At 47.1% G+C, this 25,019-nt stretch overlaps 1 protein-coding gene across 2 annotated transcripts in view; it reads left to right on the plus strand.

Annotated features, from left to right (window-relative positions):
• LOC145344572 (synaptotagmin-10-like) overlaps positions 1–25,019 on the plus strand; it is an 80,139-nt gene that overhangs the window by 24,500 nt on the left and 30,620 nt on the right. For both annotated transcript variants that reach the window (XM_080191769.1, XM_080191770.1), the window contains exon 2: positions 15,513–15,879. In XM_080191769.1, the coding sequence (XP_080047895.1) occupies positions 15,513–15,879 (367 nt within the window). The remainder of the gene's footprint in view (positions 1–15,512; positions 15,880–25,019) is intronic.

The raw sequence follows: 25,019 nt of genomic DNA on the forward strand, positions 1-25,019 counted from the left end.
TCACCACCACCTTCTCAAGGGGCAGTTAGGGTTGGCCAATAAATGGTGCCCAGCCAATGACACCCATATCCCATGAATGAATAAATTAAAAAGTTTTGAACATAAGAACATAAGAAATAGGAGCAGGAGTAGGCCATCTAGCCCTTCAAGCCTGCCCCGCCATTCAATAAGATCATGGCTGATCTGTCGTGGCTCAGTTCCACATTCCCGCCCTCTCCCCATAACCCTTAATCCCCTCTCTTATCAAAAACCCATCAACCCGCGTCTTAAAAATATTTAGCGAGGCAGCCTCCACCACTTCAACGGGCAGAGAATTCCAGAGATTCACCACCCTTTGAGTGAAGAAGTTCCTCCTCAACTCCGTTCTAAACCGCTCCCCCTTTATCCTGAGGCTGTGCCCCCTAGTCCTACTGTTTTTTTTTTGGAAAGAATGTAGAGCTGTTGGGGGGAGACAACAAGGTTAAAGGAGATGAGGAAAGATCGGCCACCCTGGAGAGGGGAAGGTTGATGAAGGAATTAACATTAACGTGAATGTAGAAATCCTGGATCCAGGAGCGTCCTTGCGCTCAGCAGTGGATTGGAAGGCAAAGGGACAGAGATGAGGAGGATTAATTTCTCTGGGGGGGGGTTGTGAGTCTTTAGAGCTCTTTTCCTCAAGAGGCAGTGAAAGTAGAGTCTTTGACTGTTTTCAAGGCAGAGGGAGGTAGAACCTTGATGAACATACAAACTAGGAGCAGGAGTGGGCCATCTGGCCCCTCGAGCCTGCTCCGCCGTTCAATAAGATCATGGCTGATCTTTTCGTGGACTCAGCTCCACTTACCCGCCTGCTCACCATAATCCTTAATCCCTTTACTGTTCAAAAATTCATCTATCCTTGCCTTAAAAATGTTCAATGAGGGAACCTCAACTGCTTCACTGGGCAGGGGATTCCACAGATTCACAACCCTGTCATAGGGGTGAAAGGTTACCGAGGGGAGGTGGGATACAGTCAGAGCAGCTATGATTCTAGTGATTGGCAGAGTGAGCAAACCATGATCCTAATTCGTAAGTTTGTGTATTTATCTCACACATTTAATGGAATAAAATGTCCCAAGGTCCTTCACAGGAAATTGCAGGTCCCCTATCCGAGATATTTGAATCATTGATAGTCACAGGTGAGATGCCTGAAGATTGGAGAGTGGCAAATGTTGTACCTTTGTTTAAAAAGGGCTGCAGGGAAAAGCCTGGGAACTACAGGCCAGTGAGCCTCACATCTGTGGTGGGTAAGTTGTTGGAAGGTATTTTGAGAGACAGGATCTCTAGACATTTAGAGACACAAGGGCTAATTAGGACAGCCAGCATGGCTTTGTGAGTGGAAAATCATGTTTCACAAATTTGATTGAGCTTTTTGAGGGGTAACCAAGAAGGTAAGATGAGGGCAGTGCAGTTGATGTTGTCTACATGGACTTTAGCAAGGCCTTTGACAAGGTACCGCATGGTAGGTTGTTGCATAAAGTTAAATCTCATGGAATCCAGGGTGAGGTATCTAAATGGATATAAAATTGGCTTCTTGACAGAAGCCAGAGGGTGGTTGCAGAGAGTTCTTTTTCAGACTGGAGGCTGTGACCAGCAGTGTGCCTCAGGGATCAGTGCTGGGCCCACTGTTATTTGCCATTTATATTAATGATTTGGATGAGAATATAGGAGGCATGGTTAGTCAGTTTTCAGGTGACACCAAGACTGGTGGCATAGTGGAAAGTGAAGAGGATTATCTCAGTTTGTAACAGGATCTTGATCAACTGGGCCAGTGGGCTGACACATGGCAGATGGAGTTTAATTTAGATATATACGAGGTGATGCATTTTGGTAGATTGAACCAGGACAGGACTTACTCAGTTAATGGTAGGGCGTTGGGGAAAGTTACAGAACAAAGCGATCTAAGGGTACATGTACATAGCTCCTTGAAAGTGGAGTCACAGGTGGACAGAGTGGTGAAGAAAGCATTCAGCATGCTTGGTTTCATCGGTCAGAACATTGAATATAGGCATTGGGACGTCTTGTTGAAGTTGGTAAGGCCACACTTGGAATACTGTGTACAGTTCTGGTCATCCTATTAAAGAAAAGATATTATTAAACTAGAAAGAGTTCAGAAAAGATTTACTAGGATGCTACCAGAACTTGATGGATTGAGCTATAAGGAGAGGCTGGATAGACTGGGACTTTTTTCTCTGGAGTGTAGGAGGCTGATGGGTGATCTTATAGAGGTCTATAAAATAATGGGGGTCACAGATCAGCTAGATAGTCAATATCTTTTCCCAAAGGTAGGGTAGTCTAAAACTAGAGGGCATAGGTTTAAGGTGAGAGAGGAGAGATACAAAAGGCTCCAGAGGGGCAATTTTTTCAATGTCTGCAACAAGCTGGCAGAGGTAGTAGTACAGGTGGGTACAATTTTGTCTTTTAAAAAGTGTTTGGACAGTTACATGGGTAAAATGGGAAAATTCCATTAACCAATGGACGACAGCAACATCCTTGCAGCGTTAACTGATATACAAGTGCTCAAGAAGTAAAGAACAGTATTTTTTTTACTCCTTATCTTCAGTAGTAGATTGAAACAGAGGTATGAAAATATACAGTGCACTGGTACAGGTTTCAGGTCATTTTGTATTGATTGTGCTTGGTGAAGTGATCCGTATTCGGAGAATGTCAGATATTTGGTTGGTAGATTGCCAGACAACACGCAGGTTATTGCATTCCTGACATGTTCACAGAACCATAGAATCGTGACAGTGCAGAAGGAGGCCATTTGGCCCATTGAGTCAGCACCAACTCTCCAAAACAGCAACCTTCCCAGGCTCCCAACTCCCCCCCGGCATCATCACTGCAACCCCACATTCACCATGGCCAATCCACCTATCCTACACATCTCTGGACACTAAGGAGCAGTTTAGCATGGCCAATCCATCTAACCTACACATCTTTGGGCACCAAAGGGCAATTTAGCATGGCCAATGCACGCAATCTGCACATCTTTGGATACAAAGAGGCAATTTAGCGAGGCCAATCCACCTAACCTGTACACCTTTGGACAGTGGGAGGAAACCGGAGCATCCGGAGGAAACCCACGCAGACATGGAGAGAATGCGCAGACTCCGCACAGACAATGACCCACAGCCGAAATTGAATCCGGGTCCCTGGCGACGTGAGGCAGCAGTGCTAACAATGTGCCAGCGTGCCAAATTTAAATTGAATTTAAATTCCGCCATCTGTCATGCTGGGGTTTCAACACTGAGAATTAGACTGGGCCTCTGGGTTACTAGTCTAGTTACATGGCTACTACACCATCACCCATCCTCTCATACGCAACACAATACTCCCATCACTGGAGAATGAAGTATCATCTAACTTGCCACTGGCAATAGTATAAAACATCTGCTGTAACAGTTTGACGTTGGTACATCTAATTCATCCAAACATCACTGTGTGACAGATACTAAACTCTCTTCAGATGTTTCAGCTGAAGCCTGGAAGTGGCAGTTCCATAGAACCAAAAGGTTTATTACACAAAACGTGGCCAATTAGCCCATCATGAATATGTCAGGTCTTTGCTGAGAGTAATGTCTTAATTGTATTAGGAGTTATGGGTTTTAAATCAAAAGAAGATGTGCTTTACGCACGTAGATTTGAACTAACAACAGATTTATTAAGGAACTGTGGGGAGAGAATAGATTTGATTTCATTTGATTTATTATTGTCACGTGTATTAACATACAGTGAAAAGTATTGTTTCTTGCGTGCTACACAGACAAAGCATACTGTTCATAGAGAAGGAAAGGAGAGAGCGCAGAATGCAGTGTTACAGTCATAGCAAAGGTGTAGAGAAAGATCAGCTTAATGTGAGGTAGGTCCATTCAAAAGTCTGACAGCAGCAGGGAAGAAGCTGTTCTTGAGTCGCTTGGTACGTGACCTCAGACTTTTGTATCTTTTTCCCGACAGAAGAAGGTGGAAGAGAGAATGTCCGGGGTGCGTGGGGTCGTTGATTATGAAGGCCGTTTAGAGCCAGTGTTTCGAGTCAAGATGACCCTTCATCTGCTCTGACAAAGGATCATCTAGACTCAAAACATTGGCTCTATTTTCTCTCCACAGATGCAGTCAGACTTTTGAGATTTTCCAGCACTTTCTGTTTTGGTTTCAGATTCCAGCATCTGCAGTACTTTACTTTTATCTTATTGAAGGAACAGTTGGCTGTACAGTGTACAAACTGAAAGGAACACAGTCCGGGGATTCAGGGTAGACCACTTAGAAGAGAGATGGGGAGACATATCTTTACCCGAAGAGTGGTGAGCCTGTGGAATTCATTACCACAGGAAGTAGTTGATGCTAAAACATTGAATGTATTCAAGAGGTGGCTGGATATCGCACTTGGGGTGAATGGGATCAAAAGTTATGGGGAGAAAGCAGGATTAGGCTATTGAGTTGGATGATCAGCCATGATTGCGATAAATGGTGGAGCAGGCTCGAAGGGCCAACTGGCCTTCTCCTGCTCCTATCTTCTTTGTTTCTATGAAAGCAGCAACCTCTGCAACAATCAAATCATGTGACCAGCTGTTGAAGCAATCTGCAACCACTTAAATATATAGCACTGGAGCAATTCAAGGCTAAATGACATTCAAGCTTCGCCTCATTCAGCTGCTCTCTCCTCAATCACGAAAATGTTCTTTTAAGTTTTTAACCGTGGCTTTGTGTTCGTGCCTCTGGGTCAGAAGGTTATTGATTTACAGTCTCACTTTGAGGCACAAAATCTAGGCTGACATTGCAGTGGAATGCTGCACGCTTAGAGGTGCTGTCTTTCCATTGAGACATTAAACTGAGGAGCCTCCTGCCCCCTCAGTTGGAAATAAAAGATTGGCTGGCACCGTTTGAAGAACAGCCAGCCTCAATTACAAAAGGAAATTGGATGGAGTGTAATTTGGCCCGCTACCAATCAGCTAATTTCCCTTTTAGTGTTGATTCCAAAGATGAATTTCATCGTCCCTTGAGCTACAAGTTGCCAATTCCAGTCTCTCTCTAATGGAGAGAGATGCTGAAGGTGCTCTGGGATTCTGGCAAGATGGGCTAGATGCAAGTTCTTTGGTCTGTAACCCTTTCAGACTGGAGCTTCATGTTACATGGGAAGGCAGGTGCCTGCTTCTGATCTTTACTCAATAAATATTCCTTTATTGCCACAGGCACAGGATTTTGGGCACAGTGTAACATGCAGCTAACTCTCTGCCCGTTGAGGTGGTGGAGGCTGCCTCACTAAATATTTTTAAGATGCGGGTTGATGGGTTTTTGATAAGCGAGGGGATTAAGGGTTATGGGGAGAGGGCGGGAATGTGGAACTGAGCCATGACAGATCAGCCATGATCTTATTGAATGACGGGGCAGGCTCGAAGGGCTGGATGACCTACTCCTGCTCCTATTTCTTATGTTCTTATGTTTATGTAAGCTTATCACATGCTAAGGAATAGCGGTCTCTGGTGATCACATATTATCTTCAATGGAAACGCAGTGACAACTTACAAACATCTTATTGCTGTGAGAATGCATGAATTACATTTTGTTTTGGAGCATTGGCACTTGAACTATTGGGTCCTGTGTACTTGTATGTCGAGATCCCTCACTTCATCTACCCCTCTTAGAATATTCCCATTTATTGTGTCCTCCCATCCATTGACTCTGTCTCCACTTCCCACTGCCTCGGCAAAACAGCCAGTGTAATTAAGGACCCCACGCATCCTGGACACTCTCTCTTCCACCTTCTTTCTTCAGGAAAAAGATACGAAAGTCTGAGGTCACATACCAACCGACTCAAGAACAGCTTCTTCCCTGCTGCCGTCAGACTTTTGAATGGACTTTGCATTAAGTTGATCTTTCTCCACACCCTAGCTATGACTGTAACACTACATTCTGCACTCTCTCCTTTCCTTCTCTATGAATGGTATGCTTTGTATAGCATGCAAGAAACAATACTTATACGAATACATGTGACAATAATAAATCAAATGTATTCCCTACAACTGTTCAACCTTTCTAAATGCATGATCTCACACTTCTCTATTTAAAATCCATCTACCGTTTTACCGCCCACTCTACCAATCCATCAATACCATTTTGGAGATTATAGCTCCCATCTACACTATCCACTACTCAGCCAATCTCTTTATGTCATCTGCAAGTTTCTCGATTGTGACATGATGTTCATGTCTAAATCGCTAACATCAAACACAGACAGTGACTACACTTTAAAACAAAACTATTTATTTGGCTGTAAAGTGATTCAGGATCTCCAAAGGTCATAAAACATTTTGTAAAAATGTAAGAGCTCCTTTCTCTTTCGTGATCTTCTCAAAGATCTGGTTGTGTTGATGCAATCTCCGCCCCCCCCGGTTATACCAGGGACTCAGCTTGTTGCTCTCAATTCCTGACTTGGGTTACTGTCTGTGTGGTGTTTGCACATTCTCCCTGTGTCTCCGTGGGTTTCCTCCCACAGTCTGAAAGATGTCCTTGTTAGGTGAATTGACCGTGCTAAATTCTCTCCCAGTGTTCCCAAGTTGGCGCCGGAGTGTGGCGACCAGGGGGATTTCACAGTAACTTCATTGCAGTGTTAATGTAAGCCTTATTTGTGACTAATAAATAAACTGTAATTTACAGACACAACAATGTTCAAGAGTAGTTTTAAAGTTTATTTATTAATGCCACAAGTAGGCTCACATTAACACTGCAGTGAAGTTACTGTGAAAATCCCCGAGTTGCCACACTCTGGCGCCTGTTCGGGGTACACTGAGAGAGAGGTTGCCAATGCACCTAACCAGCATGTTTTTCAGACTGTGGGAGGAAACCAGAGCACCTGGAGGAACCCCATAGAGACATGGGGAGAATGTGCCGACTCCACACAGACAGTGACCCAAGGCTGGAATTGAACCCGGGTCCCTGGCGCTATGAAGCAGCAGTGCTAACCACTGTGCTGCCCCAGGGCTGTTATAGGTGGCTCCCTCATTCCCAGGGACATAATTGAGGGTTAATTTCAGCCAAAGTTTTGCATGGGTCAAGATAGTGGAGTAAATCCTGGGAGAAAGGGTTGCAGGATTGGGGCGCAGAGCATGGCACGCAGCTCCCGCCAACCACAATTCATTGGCTGCCGCAGGTTTCGAAAGTTCAATCTCGGTTTCAGACAATTTGAGGTGATATTGTGAGGCAGCAGAATGAGATAATGCTTCAGTTAAACATTGGTGAAATTAGTTTCATACAAACACAATCACCCTGGCTATGTGTCAGGCACTGCATGGTCTCTGAAGATAGTAGGCAGAAAATGTGCAAAGATTTCTCTTTGGAACTGTGCCGCACATCATTTTAGAAAACTCAGTGGTCGTGAGGCGTTCAAGAGAATTGGAGGGGAACTTCAAGGTGTTGGTGAAAAGAGAGACATGTGGCTGAAGCTTTTCATCTGATACTCATCAGGACAAATACAAGAATGTCAAATTTCAAACAATTTATACTACAGGAGAAAAGAGTGCTGATTGGTTAGTGACTCAACACTGATTGGCCAACTTTTTCACCAAATTGTTGTCATCCTTCGAAATTTGGCATTCTTGCATTTGTCCACCATCTACAAGGCAGGAGTGGGATGGAACCTCCCCACTTGCCTGGATGGCAACAACACTCAAGAAGCTCGACACCACCCAGGATTAGATTGCTACCCCTTCCGCAAACATTCACTAGCTCCACCACTGTGCACACTGAGAGCAGTGTGTACCATCTACAAGATGCACTGCAGGAACTCATCAGGACTCCTTACATAGTGCCTTCCAAACCTATGACCACCGCCATCTAGAAGGGCAAGGGCAGCGTACACATGGGAACACCACCGCCTGTAAGCCCCCTTCAAAGTCACTCACTATCCTGTCTTGAAAATATATCACCGTCCCTTCACTGTCGCTGGGTCAAAATCCTGGAACTCTCTCCCTAACAGCACTGAGGGTATACCTACACCTCATGAACCACTGGGGTTCAAGAAAGCAGCTTACCGCCACCTCCTCAAGGGCAACTAGGGAGGGCAATGAATGAAGTTAAAGTAAAAAGCAAAGTGTGTTTATTAGTCACAAGTAAGGCGTACATTAACACTGCAATGAAGTTACTGTGAAATGCCCTAGTTGCCACAGTCTGGTGCCTGTTTGTGTCAATGCACCAAAGCAGCACATCTTTCAGAATGTGGGAGGAAACCGAAGCCCCCGGAGGAAACCCACGCAGACACGGGGAGAACATGCAAACTCCACACACACGGTGACTCAAGCCAGGAATTGAACTTGGATCCATGGTGCTGTGAGGCAGTAGTGCTAACCACTGTGCCACTGTACCACCCAATACCAACCTTGCCAGTGATGCCTACATCCTATAAATTAAAAAAAACATTGTCTTGATGGATGCAAAGAAAAAAGCTTCAGAAAAATGTCTGTCCATTTCATGCACACCTCAAACAGAAATGATTAAAGCACCGTATTGTCTCGGAGAGATTCGCGCTCTGGGATAGCATCATCACACTTGTAAGCCCAGCGAACGCCTGTAACCTCCATGGCAAGTCTTCCAAACTCACTCACCTGAATTTGAGCTGTTCTCACCTCACATTTATCCTCACCGCTGCTGGCTGCCCCTCCGGACGAACCCACCCCAATCCCCCCGCCCCTGCCCCCCACCCCCACTCCCACCCCTATAACATCTGCCTTCCTTTCTGGCCTGTGACTCCTTACTCGGACTCTGGCCTCATTCTGATCCTGCCCCTCACTCCACCCACCCACTCCCCTCCGTCCGTCCGTCCGTCACTGAGAAACCTTCTTCCCTCTCCATATCCCCAGCTTTTTAGAATCCTACAGTGCGAAAGGAGGCCATTTGGCCCATCGAGTCTGCCCAACCACTCCCAGACCCAATCCCCATAACCTCATGCATTTACCCTAGAAAATCCCCCTCACACTAAGGGACAATCTAGCATGGCCAATCCATCAAATCCGCACATCTCTGGACTGTGGGAGGAAACCAGAGCATCCGAAGGAAACCTACACAGACATGGGGAGAACTTGCAAACTCCACACTATCCCTTGAGGCTGGAATTGAACCCAGGTCCCTGGTGCTGTGAGGCAGCAATGCTAACCACTGTGCCACCATGCCACCCTATGGTCCTCAGCCCCACTCTCTCTTGGCCTCCCCATCAACCCCCATCCCAACCACAAAAACTTGACTTTAGGTTCCTGAGCCAGACCTCAGGGATGGGATTTTCCAGCTGCACTCGTCCCAAAAGGTGCAGCAGGTGGTCAGGAAGGCGAATGGGATGCTGGCCTTCATAGCGAGGGGGATTGAATATAAAAGTAGGGAGGTCTTGCTGCAGCTGTATAGGGCATTGGTGAGGCCGCAGCTGGAGTACTGTGTGCAGTTTTGGGCGCCGCACCTGCGCAAGGATATTTTGGCCCTGGAGGGAGTGCAGAGGAGGTTTACTAGGCTGATACCGGAGTTGAGGGGGTTGAGCTATGAGGAGAGGCTGAATAAACTAGGCTTGTACTCGTTAGAGTTTAGAAGAATGAGGGGAGATCTCATTGAGACATATAAGATGATGAATGGGATGGATAGGATAGAGGTGGAAAGACTCTTCCCGCTCAGAAAGGACAGTAGGACTAGGGGGCACAGCCTCAAGATAAAGGGGGGGCGGATTAGAACGGAGTTGAGGAGGAACTTCTTCACTCAAAGGGTGGTGAATCTCTGGAATTCTCTGCCTGTTGAAGTGGTGGAGGCTGCCTCGCTAAATATTTTTAAGACGCGGGTTGATGGGTTTTTGATAAGAGAGGGGATTAAGGGTTATGGGGAGAGGGCGGGAAAGTGGAACTGAGCCACGACAGATCAGCCATGATCTTATTGAATGGCGGGGCAGGCTTGAAGGGCTAGATGGCCTACTCCTGCTCCTATTTCTTATGTTCTTATGTTATGTTCTTATGTTCTAAAACCGGAAAATCCTGCCCAAAGTCAATGGTCCGTGTCCCGCCCACTGTGATCCCTGAGGTGAGCGGGACGGGAAGACGCCACAATTAATCTTTGACCCTACCTCACCAAAACATGATCCTGCCCGAAACTCAGCCCTGGCTTGACCTGACCCCTAAAGGCGTCAACTTGGGACAAGTTAGCGGAGGGCCAGAAGGAGCACTCGTGGAGCTGTGACCTGTCCTGCCTATTCCTTGGTGAATTTGTTCTTCACTGCTAAGTAATTGAGGCTGAGTATCTAGGGACAATTGGGATTCGGGAACGGAAGGTGGGAATGCCCGCAATTTGAATTCAATAGAAAAAAACCTGTGGTAAAAGTCCATGTGGTTCAATAAAGCTTTTTAGAGAAGGAAATCTGCTGTCCTTCCCCCGTCTGGCCTACATGTACAAAGAACAAAGAACAAAGAACAACCCAGCACGGGAAACAGGCCCTTCGGCCCAACGAGCCCGCGCCGCCGCATCACCCTACACCTATTCTACCCTGCGTGTCTACGAATGGAACCCCTGACTTAGCCAGATTCAGGGGAGAATAGTGTCAATTTGGTAAAACCAATCAGCCTAAGAGCACATCTTTGGGGTGTAGGAGGAAACCGGAGTGCCCGGAGGAAACCCACGCAACCACAGGGAGAATGCACAAACTCCCACAGACACAGGCCCAAATCCATGTATCTGCACAGCTAGCAGTGCTAGTCACCGAGCTGTTGCGGCGCCCGTCTACCGGTCCAGGATCAAGCACACACACCGACACGAAGTGCTAGGCCACTCCCGGAACTTCCAAGAGCAGCCCACGCACGACCCACAGTGTGCATGCCCCTCGTTTGACACGAGGTGGACCTCCTCCTGCGGAATAAAAAGACAAAAACATTTGAGAGAAGAATTGGCGAATGTGGACTGGGGGAGCGCGTTGGAGGGAGGGTCTGCTGAGGAGCAGTGGAGGATCTTTAAGGAGATCTTTCTTGGTGGTCAGAGGAAATTTATTCCGATGGTCAAAAAGGATAGTAGGAGGAGAGGTAATTAGCCGTGGATAACGAAGGAGGTGAAGGAAAGTGTTAAATTAAAAGCGGAGGAATTTAGAGTAGCTAAGAGTAGTGGGCGAGATGAGGATTGGGAGAGGTTTAAATGTCAACAAAGATTGACAAAGAAGTTGATAAAAAAGGGTAGGAGAAACTATGAAGCTGGGCTAGCGCTTAATATAAAAAAGGATAGCAAGAGTTTTTATAAATATATAAAAAGGAAGAGGCTGGCTAGGGTGAATGTTGGTCCTTTAGAGGATGAGAAAGGGGACCTAGTGGTAGGGGATGGGGATATGGCTAAGGTATTGAATAACTTTTTTGTTTCTGTCTTCACGGAGGAGGACGTGAATAATTTGCCGGGTGTTAGTGATGGAAAGGTGGTAGGACTGGAGGGTCTTAATGACATTACTGTTACTAGAACATAGAACATTAGAACATAGAACATAGAACATTACAGTGCAGAACAGGCCCTTCGGCCCACGATGTTGCGCCGACCAGTTAAAAAAAAACAACAACAATGACCCACTAACCTAAACCAATCCCTTTTCGTCCATAAACCTGTCCACAGACCTCTTAAACGCCCCCAAACTAGGCGCATTTACAACTGCAGCAGGCAGGGCATTCCAATCCCTCACCACCCTCTGGGTAAAGAACCTACCCCTGACATCTGTCCTAAAACTACCCCCCCTTAGTTTAAAGCCATGCCCCCTCGTGCTAGATTTTTCCATCAGAGGAAAAAGGCTATCACTATCCACCCTATCTAAACCTCTAATCATCTTATATGTTTCAATAAGATCCCCTCTTAGCCGCCTTCTTTCCAGCGAAAACAACCCCAAATCCCTCAGCCTCTCCTCATAGGATCTCCCCTCCATACCAGGCAACATCCTGGTAAACCTCCTCTGCACCCTCTCCAAAGCCTCCACATCCTTCCTGTAATGTGGGGACCAGAACTGCACACAATACTCCAAGTGCGGCCGCACCAGAGTTGTGTACAGTTGCAACATAACGCTGCGACTCCTAAATTCAATCCCCCTACCAATAAACGCCAAGACACTGTATGCCTTCTTAACAACCTTATCTACTTGATTCCCAACTTTCAGGGATCTATGTACACATACACCTAGATCCCTCTGCTCCTCCACACTATTCAAAGTCTTCCCGTTAGCCTTATACTCAACACATCTGTTATTCCTACCAAAGTGAATTACCTCACATTTCTCGGCACTAAACTCCATCCGCCACCTCTCGGCCCAGCTCTGCAACCTGTCTAAGTCTTCCTGCAAACTATGACACCCTTCCTCACTATCTACCACACCTCCGACTTTGGTGTCATCAGCAAATTTACTGATCCACCCAACTATACCCTCATCCAGATCATTAATAAAAATCACAAACAGCAGTGGCCCCAACACAGATCCCTGAGGCACACCACTTGTAACCGAACTCCATGATGAATATTTACCGTCAACCACTACCCTCTGTCTCCTATCCGCTAGCCAATTCCTAATCCAGTTCCCTAGATCACCCCCAATCCCATACATCTGCATTTTGTGCAGAAGCCTACCATGGTGAACCTTATCAAACGCCTTACTAAAATCCATATACACCACGTCCACTGCCTTACCCCCATCCACCTCTTTGGTCACTTTCTCAAAAAACTCAATAAGGTTAGTAAGGCACGACCTACCCGCCACAAAACCGTGCTGACTATCTCCAATCAACTCATTACTCTCCAAATAACTATAAATCCTATCCCTAATAATTTTTTCCAAAACCTTGCCCACAACAGAAGTGAGACTCACCGGTCTATAATTCCCGGGGAAGTCTCTGTTCCCCTTCTTAAACAATGGGACAACATTCGCTAACCTCCAATCATCTGGTACTATACCAGAGGCCAACGACGACCTGAAGATCAGAGCCAGAGGCTCTGCAATCACTTCTCTTGCCTCCCAGAGAATCCTGGCGTAAATCCCATCCGGACCAGGGGACTTATCTATTTTCAGACCCTCCAGAATATCCAGCACATCCTCCTTATCAACTGTAACACTGTCAATTCTACTCCCCTGCAACCCAGTGTCCTCCTCAGCTATATCCATGTCCCCCTGCATGAACACCGAAGAGAAATATTGGTTCAATGCTTCACCAATCTCCTCCGGTTCCACACATAACTTCCCTCTGCCGTCTATAACTGGCCCTAACCTTGCCCTAACCAACCTTCTGTTATTGACATACCTATAGAACGCCTTAGGATTCTCCTTAACCCTATCAGCCAAAGTCTTCTCATGTCCTCTTTTAGCCCTTCTTAGCTTAGAGAGGCGGTGCTCGACAGACTGGAGGGACTGATTGTGGACAAGTCCCCAGGACCGGATGGAATGCATCCAAGGGTTCTGAAAGAAATGGCGGAGGTGATAGTGGATGCCTTGGTGGTTATTTTCCAGACGTCGCTGGATTCCGGGGAAGTGCTGGATGATTGGAAAACAGCTAATGTTACGCCGTTGTTTAAGGAGGGTGCCAGGCAAAAGGCGGGGAATTATAGGCCGGTTAGTTTAACGTCTGTGGTGGGTAAAATGTTAGAATCTGTCATTAAGGAGGAAATTGCGAGGCATCTTGAAGGGAATTGCTTGATAGAGCAGACGCAGCACGGTTTCATTAAAGGGAAGTCGTGTCTGACAAATTTACTGGAGTTCTATGAGGATGTGTCTAGGGCGGTGGATAGAGGAGAGCCGGTGGATGTGGTCTTTCTGGATTTTCAGAAGGCGTTTGACAAGGTACCTCACAAGAGGTTATTGCAGAAGGTCAGGGGACATGGAGTTGGGGGTAGGGTGTTAGTGTGGATAGAGGATTGGTTGTCAAATAGGAGGCAGAGAGTGGGGGTCAACGGGTGCTATTCGGATTGGCGGATGGTGACTAGTGGGGTGCCCCAGGGGTCGGTGCTGGGGCCTCAGCTTTTTACCATTTATATAGATGAGCTGGAGGAGGGAACCGAGTGTAGGGTGTGGAAATTTGCTGATGACACCAAGATTGGGGGAACGGCAAATTGTGCGGAGGGTGTGGAGAGTCTGCAGAAGGATCTAGATAGGCTGGGCAAATGGGCCAGGAAATGGCAAATGGAATTTAATGTTGGCAAGTGTGAGGTGGTCCACTTTGGTAGGAAGAATGGTAGGAAGGACTATTACTTACGTGGCGAAAAACTGCAGCAGGCGACGGTGCAGAGGGACCTTGGGGTCCTTGTGCATGAGTCGCAAAAACCCAGCTTGCAGGTGCAGCAGGTGGTCAGGAAGGCAAATGGGATGCTGGCCTTCATAGCGAGGGGGATTGAATATAAAAGTAGGGAGGTCTTGCTGTGGCTGTATAGGGCATTGGTGAGGCCGCAGCTGGAGTACTGTGTGCAGTTTTGGGCACCACACCTGCGCAAAGATATTTTGGCCTTGGAGGGAGTGCAGAGGAGGTTTACTAGGCTGATACCGGAGTTGAGGGGGTTGAGCTATGAGGAGAGGCTGAATAAACTGCGCTTGTACTCGTTAGAGTTTAGAAGAATGAGGGGAGATCTCATTGAGACGTATAAGATGATGAATGGGATGGATAGGATAGAGGTGGAGAAACTCTTCCTGCTCAAAAAAGACAGTAGGACTAGGGGGCACAGCCTCAAGATAAAAGGGGGGCAGTTTAGAACGGAGTTGAGGAGGAACTTCTTCACTCAAAGGGTGGTGAATCTCTGGAATTCTCTGCCCGTTGAAGTGGTGGAGGCTGCCTCGCTAAATATTTTTAAGACGTGGGTTGATGGGTTTTTGATAAGCGAGGGGATTAAGGGTTATGGGGAGAGGGCGGGAATGTGGAACTGAGCAGCGACAGATCAGCCATGATCTTATTGAATGGTGGGGCAGGCTCGAAGGGCTAGATGGCCTACTCCTGCTCCTATTTCTTATGTTCTTATGTTCTTAATCTTACAAGCATGCTTTTCCGGTGTCTCCCGAGGTTCTAACCTTATTTAATAGCCCCTACCATAACCCTCCATCCTCGTTTCACTCATGTGCCTATCTAACTGAACCTTAAACGAGTCCAACATTCCTGCCTCCACCACCCTACTCGGTAGCGCGTTCCATACCCCCACGACCCTTTGCGTAAAGAATCTGTGAACACAGATAAATGCGGTTGACTCTTAACTTCCCTCTAGCTTGCTAAAGCTGTTAAGAAGTTCAAGGGCAATTAGGGATGGCAATAAATACTGAGCATTTTTGGTCCAATATTTCTGCTACTTTGTTTATATCCCAGTTGAAGTTAAGCGAACACCCTCCTCTGTGTCAGAATTCTCATTTAGCCGAGTGTGGGGTGTGGAATGTGTTGATATTTGGTTGTGAATTCTTGAGACCGGCTCCTTTCTCACACTTGTTCCTGTTTTTTCTCCTCCCTGTTTGTCTGTCACGCTGTTTGCTTTCCCCCCTACTCTCTGCTCGCTTGTAGACATTTCGGTCAGTCTGCTCGCTGTAGTCGTCTGTTTCTGTGGGCTTGCCCTGTTGGTAGTGTCTCTCTTTGTGTTTTGGAAGCTCTGCTGGCCATATTGGAGGAACAAAGACCTGACCTCGAACGCGAATAACGCCCCCCAGCAAACGCCGAACGATGCCCCGGAGGTGGTGGAAACCCCCGAGAAAAAGGAAATCAAGGAGGTTAAGGAGAACGGAAAGAACTCGGTCACGATGCTGCCTACCGCCATGAAGATCAGCCAGACCTCGCCTGACATCCCCGCGGAGGTCCAAGCTGCCCTCAAAGAGCACCTCCTCAAGCACACGCGTGTTCAACGTCAGACCACGGAGCCTACATCCTCATCCAGGTTAGTTCCAGCTCAACCTCGATCTGGAAGTCATGGGGGTTACCTGGTAACGTTACTGGGTCAGTGATTACAGAAAGAAACAGAGAACATTGGAAATAGTATTCACGTAAACACCGACAGTGATAGGACGTTACCCGTGAGAGGGCAAAGATTGCCATTGGCATGAGGCAGGAAATCCACCCATAGACCTTCCCGACATTGGGTTTTGTGTTTTACATATAGAAACATGGAACAGTACAACACAGTACAGGCCCTTCATGTTGTGCCGAGCTATATCCGAACCCAAGATCGAGCTATCCCACTCCCTATCATTCTGGTAACCTTTTCCTTTCAGGGGATGTTGGTGAGGCTGTCAAGTAATTTTATTGCCCTTCAGGAGGTGGTGGTGAGCTGCCTCCATGAATCACTGCTGCCCCTGTGGTGTAGGTACACCCACAATGTTGTTAGTGAGCAAGTTTTTTTAATTTACTCATGGGATGTGGGTGTCTCTGCCAACCCCAGCATTTATTGCCCAGCCCTAATTGCCCTTGAGCTGATGGCCTTGGTAAAGCTGTTAAGAAGTCAGAGGACAGTTAAGAGTCAACCACATTCATCTGCAGTCATTTGTGGGCCAGAGTGGGTGAGGACGGCAGATTTCCTTCCCTAAAGAGCTTTATTGAACCAGATGGACTTTTACCACAGATTTTTTTTTAATTGAATTCAATATCTGTCACAGTGGGATTTGAACCTGGGTCCCCAGGGCATTACCGTGGTCTCTGGATGACAAATCCAGTGACAATACCACAATGCCAACCGTAGTTCCAGGATTTTGACCCAGCAACAGTGAAGAACTGTTTTACATTTCCAAGTCAGGATAGTGAGTGACTTGAAGGGGAACCTCCAGGTGGTGGTGTTTCCAGGTATCTGCTGCTGTGTCCTCCCAGGCGGTAGTGGTTATAAGTTGCTGAGTTCCTGCAGTGCATCATGTAGATGGTACACATGGTTGTCATTGTGTACTGGTGGTGGAGGTTATGAATATTTGTGGGTGGGGAGAGCTGCTTTGTCCTGGATGGTGTTAACTTCTTGAGTGTTGTTGGAACTGCACCCATCCAGGCAAGTGGAGAGTATTCCATCACACTCTTGACTTGTGCCTTGTTGATGGTGGACAGGTTTTGGGGAGTCAGGAAGTGAGTTGCTCACCGCAGGATTCCCAGCCTCTGACCTGCTCTGTTAGCCACAGTATTGATATGGCTGGGCCCAGATCAGTTTGTGGTCAGTGGTAACCCCCAGGGTGTTGATAGTGAGGGAGTCAATGATAATGCTGCCATGGAATGTCAAGGAGCGATGGTTAGATCTCCTCTGGTTGGAGATGGGCATTGTTGGTGCTCGTGTGGCATGAATGTTACGTGTCAATCCAAGCCTGGATATTGTCTGGGGTGGGGTTTCTTGACCTCCAACAACTACCTCTTCCTCTGTGCCAAGTATGACTCCAATCCGCGGAGGGTTTGCCACCCGATACCCACTGACTCCAGTTTTGCTAGGGCTCCTTAACCCTGCTCCCGGTCGAATGCGGCCTTGATGTCTAGGGCTGTCACTCTCACCCCACCTCTGGAGTCCAACTCTTTTATCCATGTTTGAACCTAGGCTGTACTGAGGTCAGGAACTGGGTGGGCCCTGGCAGAACCCAAGCTGCCTGAGCAGGTTATTGCAGAGTGAGTGCTGCTTGATAGCATTGTTGATGACCCCCTTCCATCACTTTACTGGTGTTTGAGAGTCGGCTGATGAGGTAGTAATCCGCTGCTTAGGGAAATCTAAATTCAATTCACTCATAAAACTGGAATTAAAAAAATTACTCCCAGTAATGAGAATCATAAAACTACAGATTCACTAATTACGGTCCATGTGCAACAGAAATTTGCCCCTTTGCTACGAAAAGACCCAGTAAGTCACTCAGTTACAAGGAGATGGGCAATAAATGTTCACCACACTGAGGCAGTTACCAACCCTCCAGGATTAACCAGGGGCCTCCAGGAATTAACGATTAACCCCCCCGGACACTGTTACCATCAAGAGCCTGGGAACTCGACCAAGCATCAAAGAAAGTTTGTCAAAAACGCTAATGTCTTTTTTAAAAGTGCGGAAGAATCATAGAACCCTACAATGCAGAAAGAGGCCCTTCGGCCCATCGAGTCTGCACCGAACACAATCCTACCCAGGCCCTACCCCCATATACCCACTAATCCCTCTAACCTACGCATCCCTGGACACTAAGGGGCAATTTCTTAGCACGGCGAGTCAACCTAACCCGCACATCTTTGGACTGTGGGAGGAAACCGGAGCACCCGGAGGAAACCCACACAGACACGAGGAGAACGTGCAAACTCCACACAGGCAGTGACCCAAGCCGGGAATTGAACCCAAGTCCCTGGAGCTGTGAAGTAGCAGTGCTAACCACTGTGCCACTGTGCTGCCCAAGTTGAGTTGGGGATAGGTTGGGTTCACTAGACGTTAGCAATCGGGCGATGAAGCCTCCAGGAAAATGTCCAAACATTTTCATCAACCCTGCTGACCCTGAGTTTCCTGAGCACTGGTCATGCTGCTGTCCACCCAGCAGAGGGAAGTTGAGCCAACAGTTGGGTCAGTTAGCTCAGTTGGTTGGGTTGTTGGTCTTTGATGCTGGTGTAGGGCCAACAGGGGCTGGTTCAATTCCTGTACAGGCTGAGGTTATTTATAAAGGGGAGAAGGGGTTATTATAAACCCCTTCTCAACTTGAGTTGTGGGGCTCCTCAGGTTCAAATCAACACCAGTTGGCTTTCTCTCACTGGGGACAGCAGACTACGGTGAATACACCCCTTTTACAGGGTGTAGTGTCATTCTGTTGAAAAAAACTCACCAGGGATCTGGAGTAAGAATCCTCAAATCACATCAGGGAAATTTAGTTTTAAAAATCTGCAAGCTATCAGCTGATACGAATAAAAGTGACTATCACCTGAGGAAGGAGCAGTGCTCCAAAAGCTCGTGTTTCCAAATAAATCCGTTGGACTTTAACCTGGTGTTGTGAGACTTCTTACTGTGCCCACCCCAGTCCAACACCGGCATCTCCACGTCATGGAACTGCAAGGCTAAGAAGGAGACGTGTTATTGTGAGTTGATAAGGTTCTCAAGGAGTGTCTTGAGGTGGATAGAAAACAGATTAGCGGACACGAAGCAAAGAGTTAGTATAAATGGGTCCTTTTCTGACTGGCAGGCAGTAGGGTGCACAGGGATCTGTATTAGGACCCTAGCTGTTCACATTATGTATTAATGATTTGGAAGAGGGGACTGAATGTATTATCTCCAGATTTGCAGCAGATACAAAGTTGGGTGGGAGAGTGAGCCGTGAGGAGGATGCAGATGCTTCAGTGTGATTTGGACAGGCTGAGTGAGTGGGCAGATGCATTATAATGTGGATTATTATGACGTTATCCAATCTGATAGCAAAAATTGGAAGACAAATTATTATTTGAATGGGTGTAAATTGAGAGAGGTGGATACTCAACGAGACCTTGGTGTTCTCGTGCATCAGTCGCTGAAAGTAAGTGCGCAGGTACAGTAGGCAGTAAAGGAGGCAAATGGTATGTTAGCCTTAGTGAGAGGATTTGAGTGCAGGAATAAGGATGTTTTACTGCAGTTGTACAGTACATTGGTGAGGCCACACCTGGAGTATTGTGTGCAGTTTTGGCCTCCTTATCTGAGGAAGGATGCCATTGCTATAGAGGGAGTACGATGGAGGTTTACCAGGCTGATTCCTGGGAGGGCAGGTCTGTCATATGAGGAGAGACTAAGTTGGTTAGAATGATATTCACTGGAGTTTAGAGGAGTGAGAAGGGACCTCACGGAGACTTATAAAATTCCAACAGGGTGAGACAGGGTAGATTCAGAAAGAATGTTCCCGACGGTGGGGGAATCCAGAACTAGGGGTCATAGTACGAGGATAAGGGCTAAATGTTTTGCAACTGGGATGAGGGGAAATTTCTTCACCAGGGAGTGGTGAATGTGTGGGATTCACTGCCGTAGAATATAATTGAGGCCAAAACATTGCGTAATTTCAAGAAGAAATAATGAAATGGAGTTGCCAGCGTCGGTCTGGGGTGGGCACAATAAGTATCTCACAACATCAGGTTAAAATCCAACAGTTCTGTTTGGTAGCACGAGCTTTCGGAGAGCTGCCCCTTTATCTGGTGAGTGCCCGATGAAGGAGTAGTGCTCCGAAAGCTCATGCTACCAAACAAACCTATTGGACTTTAACCTGGTGTTGCAAGAAGAAAATAGATATAGCTCTTGGGGCTAAAGAGATCAAGGGATATGGGGGGAGGGGGAGGGGGTGGGGAGTCGGGATCGGGATACTGAATTCGATGATTAGCCATTAGTCAGAATGAATGGCGGAGCAGGCTTGAAGGGCCGAATGGCCTACTCCTGCTTTTAGTTTCTATGTTTCTATGTAAGAGTGTGTGCTCCTTCTAAAGGGAGAAGTGAGTGTAGGGAGTTTATAGTGGACAACAGTATTAGAGGAATAATGGGGATTTTTATCCAGAGTATACAGTCTCGTGAGGGAAGATTCAAGGTTCTTACTATTTCAGGAAGGTTGCTACATTTCTCATGGGTGATGGACGGACTGTGAATTGAGGCAATGGAAACTGCCCAATGGGACCCTTGGAAAGGGAGTATTCTTGGGGAAAGATTTTGTAAAATTGTGAAATTTTATTTGGGTGGGTCAGATCCTGTGGTTGCTGCCCTCAGTCAGGTTGCCCCTGCAGGCCCAGACATTGCCAAATCCTCAGGGGCCCCAGACCCAGCCTGAAGCTGCAGGCCCCCAAACACACCTGTGGCTGCAAGGCCCTCAGATACAGCCTAAACCTACAGGGCTCCAGACACAGCCTGAACCTATAGGCCCCCACACACACCCTGTAGCTGCAAGGCCCCAGACACAGCCTGAAGCTGCAGGCCCCCAAACACACCCTGTAGCTGCAAGGCCCCACATACAGCCTGAAGCTGCAAGGCCCTCAGATACAGCCTGAACCTACAGGGCTCCAGACCCAGCCTGAAGCTGCAGGCCCCCAAACACACCTGTGGCTGCAAGGCCCTCAGATACAGCCTGAACCTACAGGGCTCCAGACACAGCCTGAAGCTGCAAGGCCCCAGATACAGCCTGAAGCTGCAAGGCCCCCAGAGACAGCCTGAGCCTTCAGGCCCCCAGATACAGCCTGAAGCTGCAAAGCCCCCACACACAGTCTGAGCCTACAGGACTCCAGACACAGCCTGAAGCTGCAAGGCCCCTAGACACAGCCTGAAGCTGCAGGCCCCCAGGCACAGCCTGAACCTATAGGCCCTCAGACACAGCCTGAACCTATAGGCCCCCAGGCACAGCCTGAACCTATAGGCCCTCAGACACAGCCTGAACCTATAGGCCCTCAGATACGGCCTGAACCTATAGGCCCTCAGATACAGCCTGAAGCTGCAAGGCCCCAGATACAGCCTGAAGCTGCAGGCCCTCAGAGACAGCCTGAACCTATAGGCCCCAGACACAGCCTGAAGCTGCAAGGTGCTGGATACTGACTCTAAGCCAGGACCCAATTCACCTCCCACGATGTGGGAATAATTGGCCCTTGAGAGGGCTTGACTGAATCTGATACGAGTGGCTTTAGGGTGGGTGAGATTGGGGCGAATCCACAGTATTTTCCGACAGGAAAGGAAACATTTCAATAAAATAAGTGTGGGCATCAGTTTTTCACACATTTTTGAAGAAAGGTGTGTAAAGAAAATCTCCTGGAACATCCATAGTTAGAAAGGGAATTGATTCCCTAATCAGTGCTGGCAAAAACGTTATATTGACTGCTGCAATAAACTAGAAAACCTCCCAGTACCTCGAGTGTCAATATGTAAATGAACTTTGGGAGATTATGATCATTAGAGCTACAGTGTTAACAAAGGTTCAACAGTCAGGGCATTGAGTGTAGGAGTTAGAACATTATGTTACATAGAACATAGAACATAGAACATAGAACATAGAACATTACAGCGCAGAACAGGCCCTTCGGCCCACGATGTTGCGCCGACCAGTTACAAAAACAATGACCCACTAGCCTATACCAATCCCTTTTCGTCCATAAACCTATCCAGAGATCTCTTAAACGCCCCCAAACTAGACGCATCTACAACTGCAGCAGGCAGGGCATTCCAATCCCTCACCACCCGCTGGGTAAAGAACCTACCCCTGACATCCGTCCTGTAGCTACTCCCCCTTAATTTAAAGTCATGCCCCCTCGTGCTAGCTTTCTCCATCCGAGGAAAAAGGCTATCACTATCCACCCTATCTAAACCTCTAATCATCTTATATGTTTCAATAAGATCCCCTCTTAGCCGCCTTCTTCCCAACGAAAACAACCCTAGATCCCTCAGTCTCTCCTCATAGGACCTCCCCACCATACCAGGCAACATCCTAGTAAACCTCCTCTGCACCCTCTCCAACGCCTCCACATCCTTCTTGTAATGCGGGGACCAGAACTGCACACAGTACTCCAAGTGCGGCCGCACTAGAGTAGTGTACAGTTGCAACATTACACTGCGACTCCTAAATTCAATCCCCCTACCAATAAACGCCAAGACACCGTACGCCTTCTTGACAACCTTATCTACTTGATTCCCAACTTTCAGGGATCTATGTACACACACACCTAGATCCCTCTGTTCATCCACACTATTCAAAGTCCTCCCGTTAGCCCTATACTCGACACATCTGTTGCTCCTACCAAAGTGAATTACCTCACACTTCTCCGCATTAAATTCCATCCGCCACCTCTCGGCCCAGCTCTGCAACCTATCTAAGTCTCCCTGCAGACTATGACACCCTTCCTCACAATCTACCACACCTCCAACTTTGGTGTCATCAGCAAATTTACTAATCCACCCAACTATACCCTCATCCAGATCATTAATAAAAATTACAAACAACAGTGGCCCCAAAACAGATCCCTGAGGCACACCACTCGTAACTGCACTCCATGATGAATATTTACCATCCACCACCACCCTCTGTCTCCTATCTGATAGCCAATTCCTGATCCAACTTCCTAGATTACCCACAATCCCATACATCTGCATTTTCTGCAGAAGCCTACCATGGTGAACCTTATCGAACGCCTTACTAAAATCCATGTATACCACGTCAACTGCCTTACCCCCATCCACCTCTTTGGTCACCTTCTCAAAAAACTCAATAAGGTTAGTAAGGCACGACCTACCTGCTACAAAACCATGCTGACTATTTCTAATCAATTCATTACACTCCAAATAACTATAAATCCTATCCCTAATAATTTTTTCTAAGACCTTGCCCACAACAGAAGTAAGACTCACCGGTCTATAATTCCCGGCAAAGTCTCTGTTCCCCTTCTTAAACAATGGGACAACATTCGCTATCCTCCAATCCTCCGGGACTACACCAGAGACCAATGACGACCTGAAGATCTGAGCCAGAGGCTCTGCAATCACCTCTCTAGCCTCCCAGAGAATCCTAGGGTAGATCCCATCCGGACCAGGGGACTTATCTATTTTCAGCCCCTCAAGAATTTCCAGCACATCCTCTTTATCAACCGTAATACTGTCTATTTTACACCCCTGCAACCCAATGTCCTCCTCAGCTATATTCATGTCCCCCTGCGTGAACACCGAAGAGAAATATTGGTTCAATACTTCTCCAATCTCCTCCGGTTCCACACACAACTTCCCCCTGCTGTCTGTAACTGTTACAGTTGTATAAATCGTTGGTCAGGCCGCACTTGGAGTGTTGTGTACAGTTATGGTCACCCTGTTGTGGGGAAGACATTGATAAACTGGGAAGAATGCAGAGAAGGTTTACAAGGAAGTTGCCAGAACTTGTGGGCCTGATTTACAGGGAGAGGTTGGCCAGGCTAGGACTTTATTCCTTGGAACTTAGGAGAATGAGGGGTGAGCTTACTGAGGTGTATAAAATCATGAGGGGCATATAAAGGACGAATGCACATTGTCTTTTTCCCAGGGAACGGGAGTTGAAAACTAAAGGGCATAGGGTAAGCTGAGAGAGGAAAGATTTCAAAGAGATCTGAGGGGCAACTTCTTCATACAGAGGGCAGTGTGTATAGGGAATGAGCTCAGTAAGAAGTCTCACAACACCAGGTTAAAGTCCAACCAGTTTATTTGATAGTAAACCCACAAGCTTTCAGAAACAGTGTTCCTTCATCAGGTGTGTGTAAAGTTCTGATCAGAGAGGTGCGTATAAAGGCACACACAGTTTACAGAATACATTAGAATGCGTGTCTTTACAGCTAACCTGATATTCAAGTCTTAAAGGTGCAGACAATGTGAGTGGAGATAGCATTAGGCATAGGTTAAAGAGATGTGTATTGTCTCCAGACAGGACAGTAAGTGAGATGTTGCAGGTTCAGGCAAATCATGGGGGTTACAGATAGTGTGACATGAACCCAAGATCTCGGTTGAGGCCGTCCTTATGTGTGTGGAACTCATGACTTGCCTGAACTTGCAACATCTCACTCACTGTCCTATCTGGAGACAATACACATCTCTTTAACCTATGTGTAATGCTATCTCCACTCACGTTGTCTGCACCTTTAAGACTTGAATAGCAGGTTAGCTGTAAAGACTCGCATTCTAATCAGTATTCTGTAAACTGTGAGTGCCTTTATATACCCTTCTCTGATCAGAACCTTCCACACACCTAAGGAAGGAACACTGTTTCCAAAATCTTGTGGGTTTACTATCAAATAAACCTGTTGGACTTTAACCTATTGTTGTGGGACTTCTTACTGTGTTTACCCCAGTCCAATGCCAGCATCTCCACATCATAGGGAATGAGCTACCAGAGAAAGTAGTTGGGGCGGGTACAATAGCAACAGTTAGAAAGCATTTGGGTCAGAACATGGATGGGAAAGGATTAGAGGGGTATGGGCCAAACATGGGCAATTGGGACTGGCTGGGAGGGCTCCATGGTTGGCATGGACTGGTTGGGCCGAAGGGCCTGTTTCTACGCTGTATTGTTCTGTGACTCTTTGACTAAGTTTGTCATTTGCTGCCTCTTTTTTCACTTGTTATCATCATTGGTTAATTATACAATTTTACCATTGATT

The sequence above is a fragment of the Carcharhinus amblyrhynchos genome, chromosome 6 (assembly GCF_965287045.1).
Source record: "Carcharhinus amblyrhynchos chromosome 6, sCarAmb.v2.hapA, whole genome shotgun sequence".
Classification (NCBI taxonomy): Eukaryota; Metazoa; Chordata; class Chondrichthyes; order Carcharhiniformes; family Carcharhinidae; genus Carcharhinus; species Carcharhinus amblyrhynchos.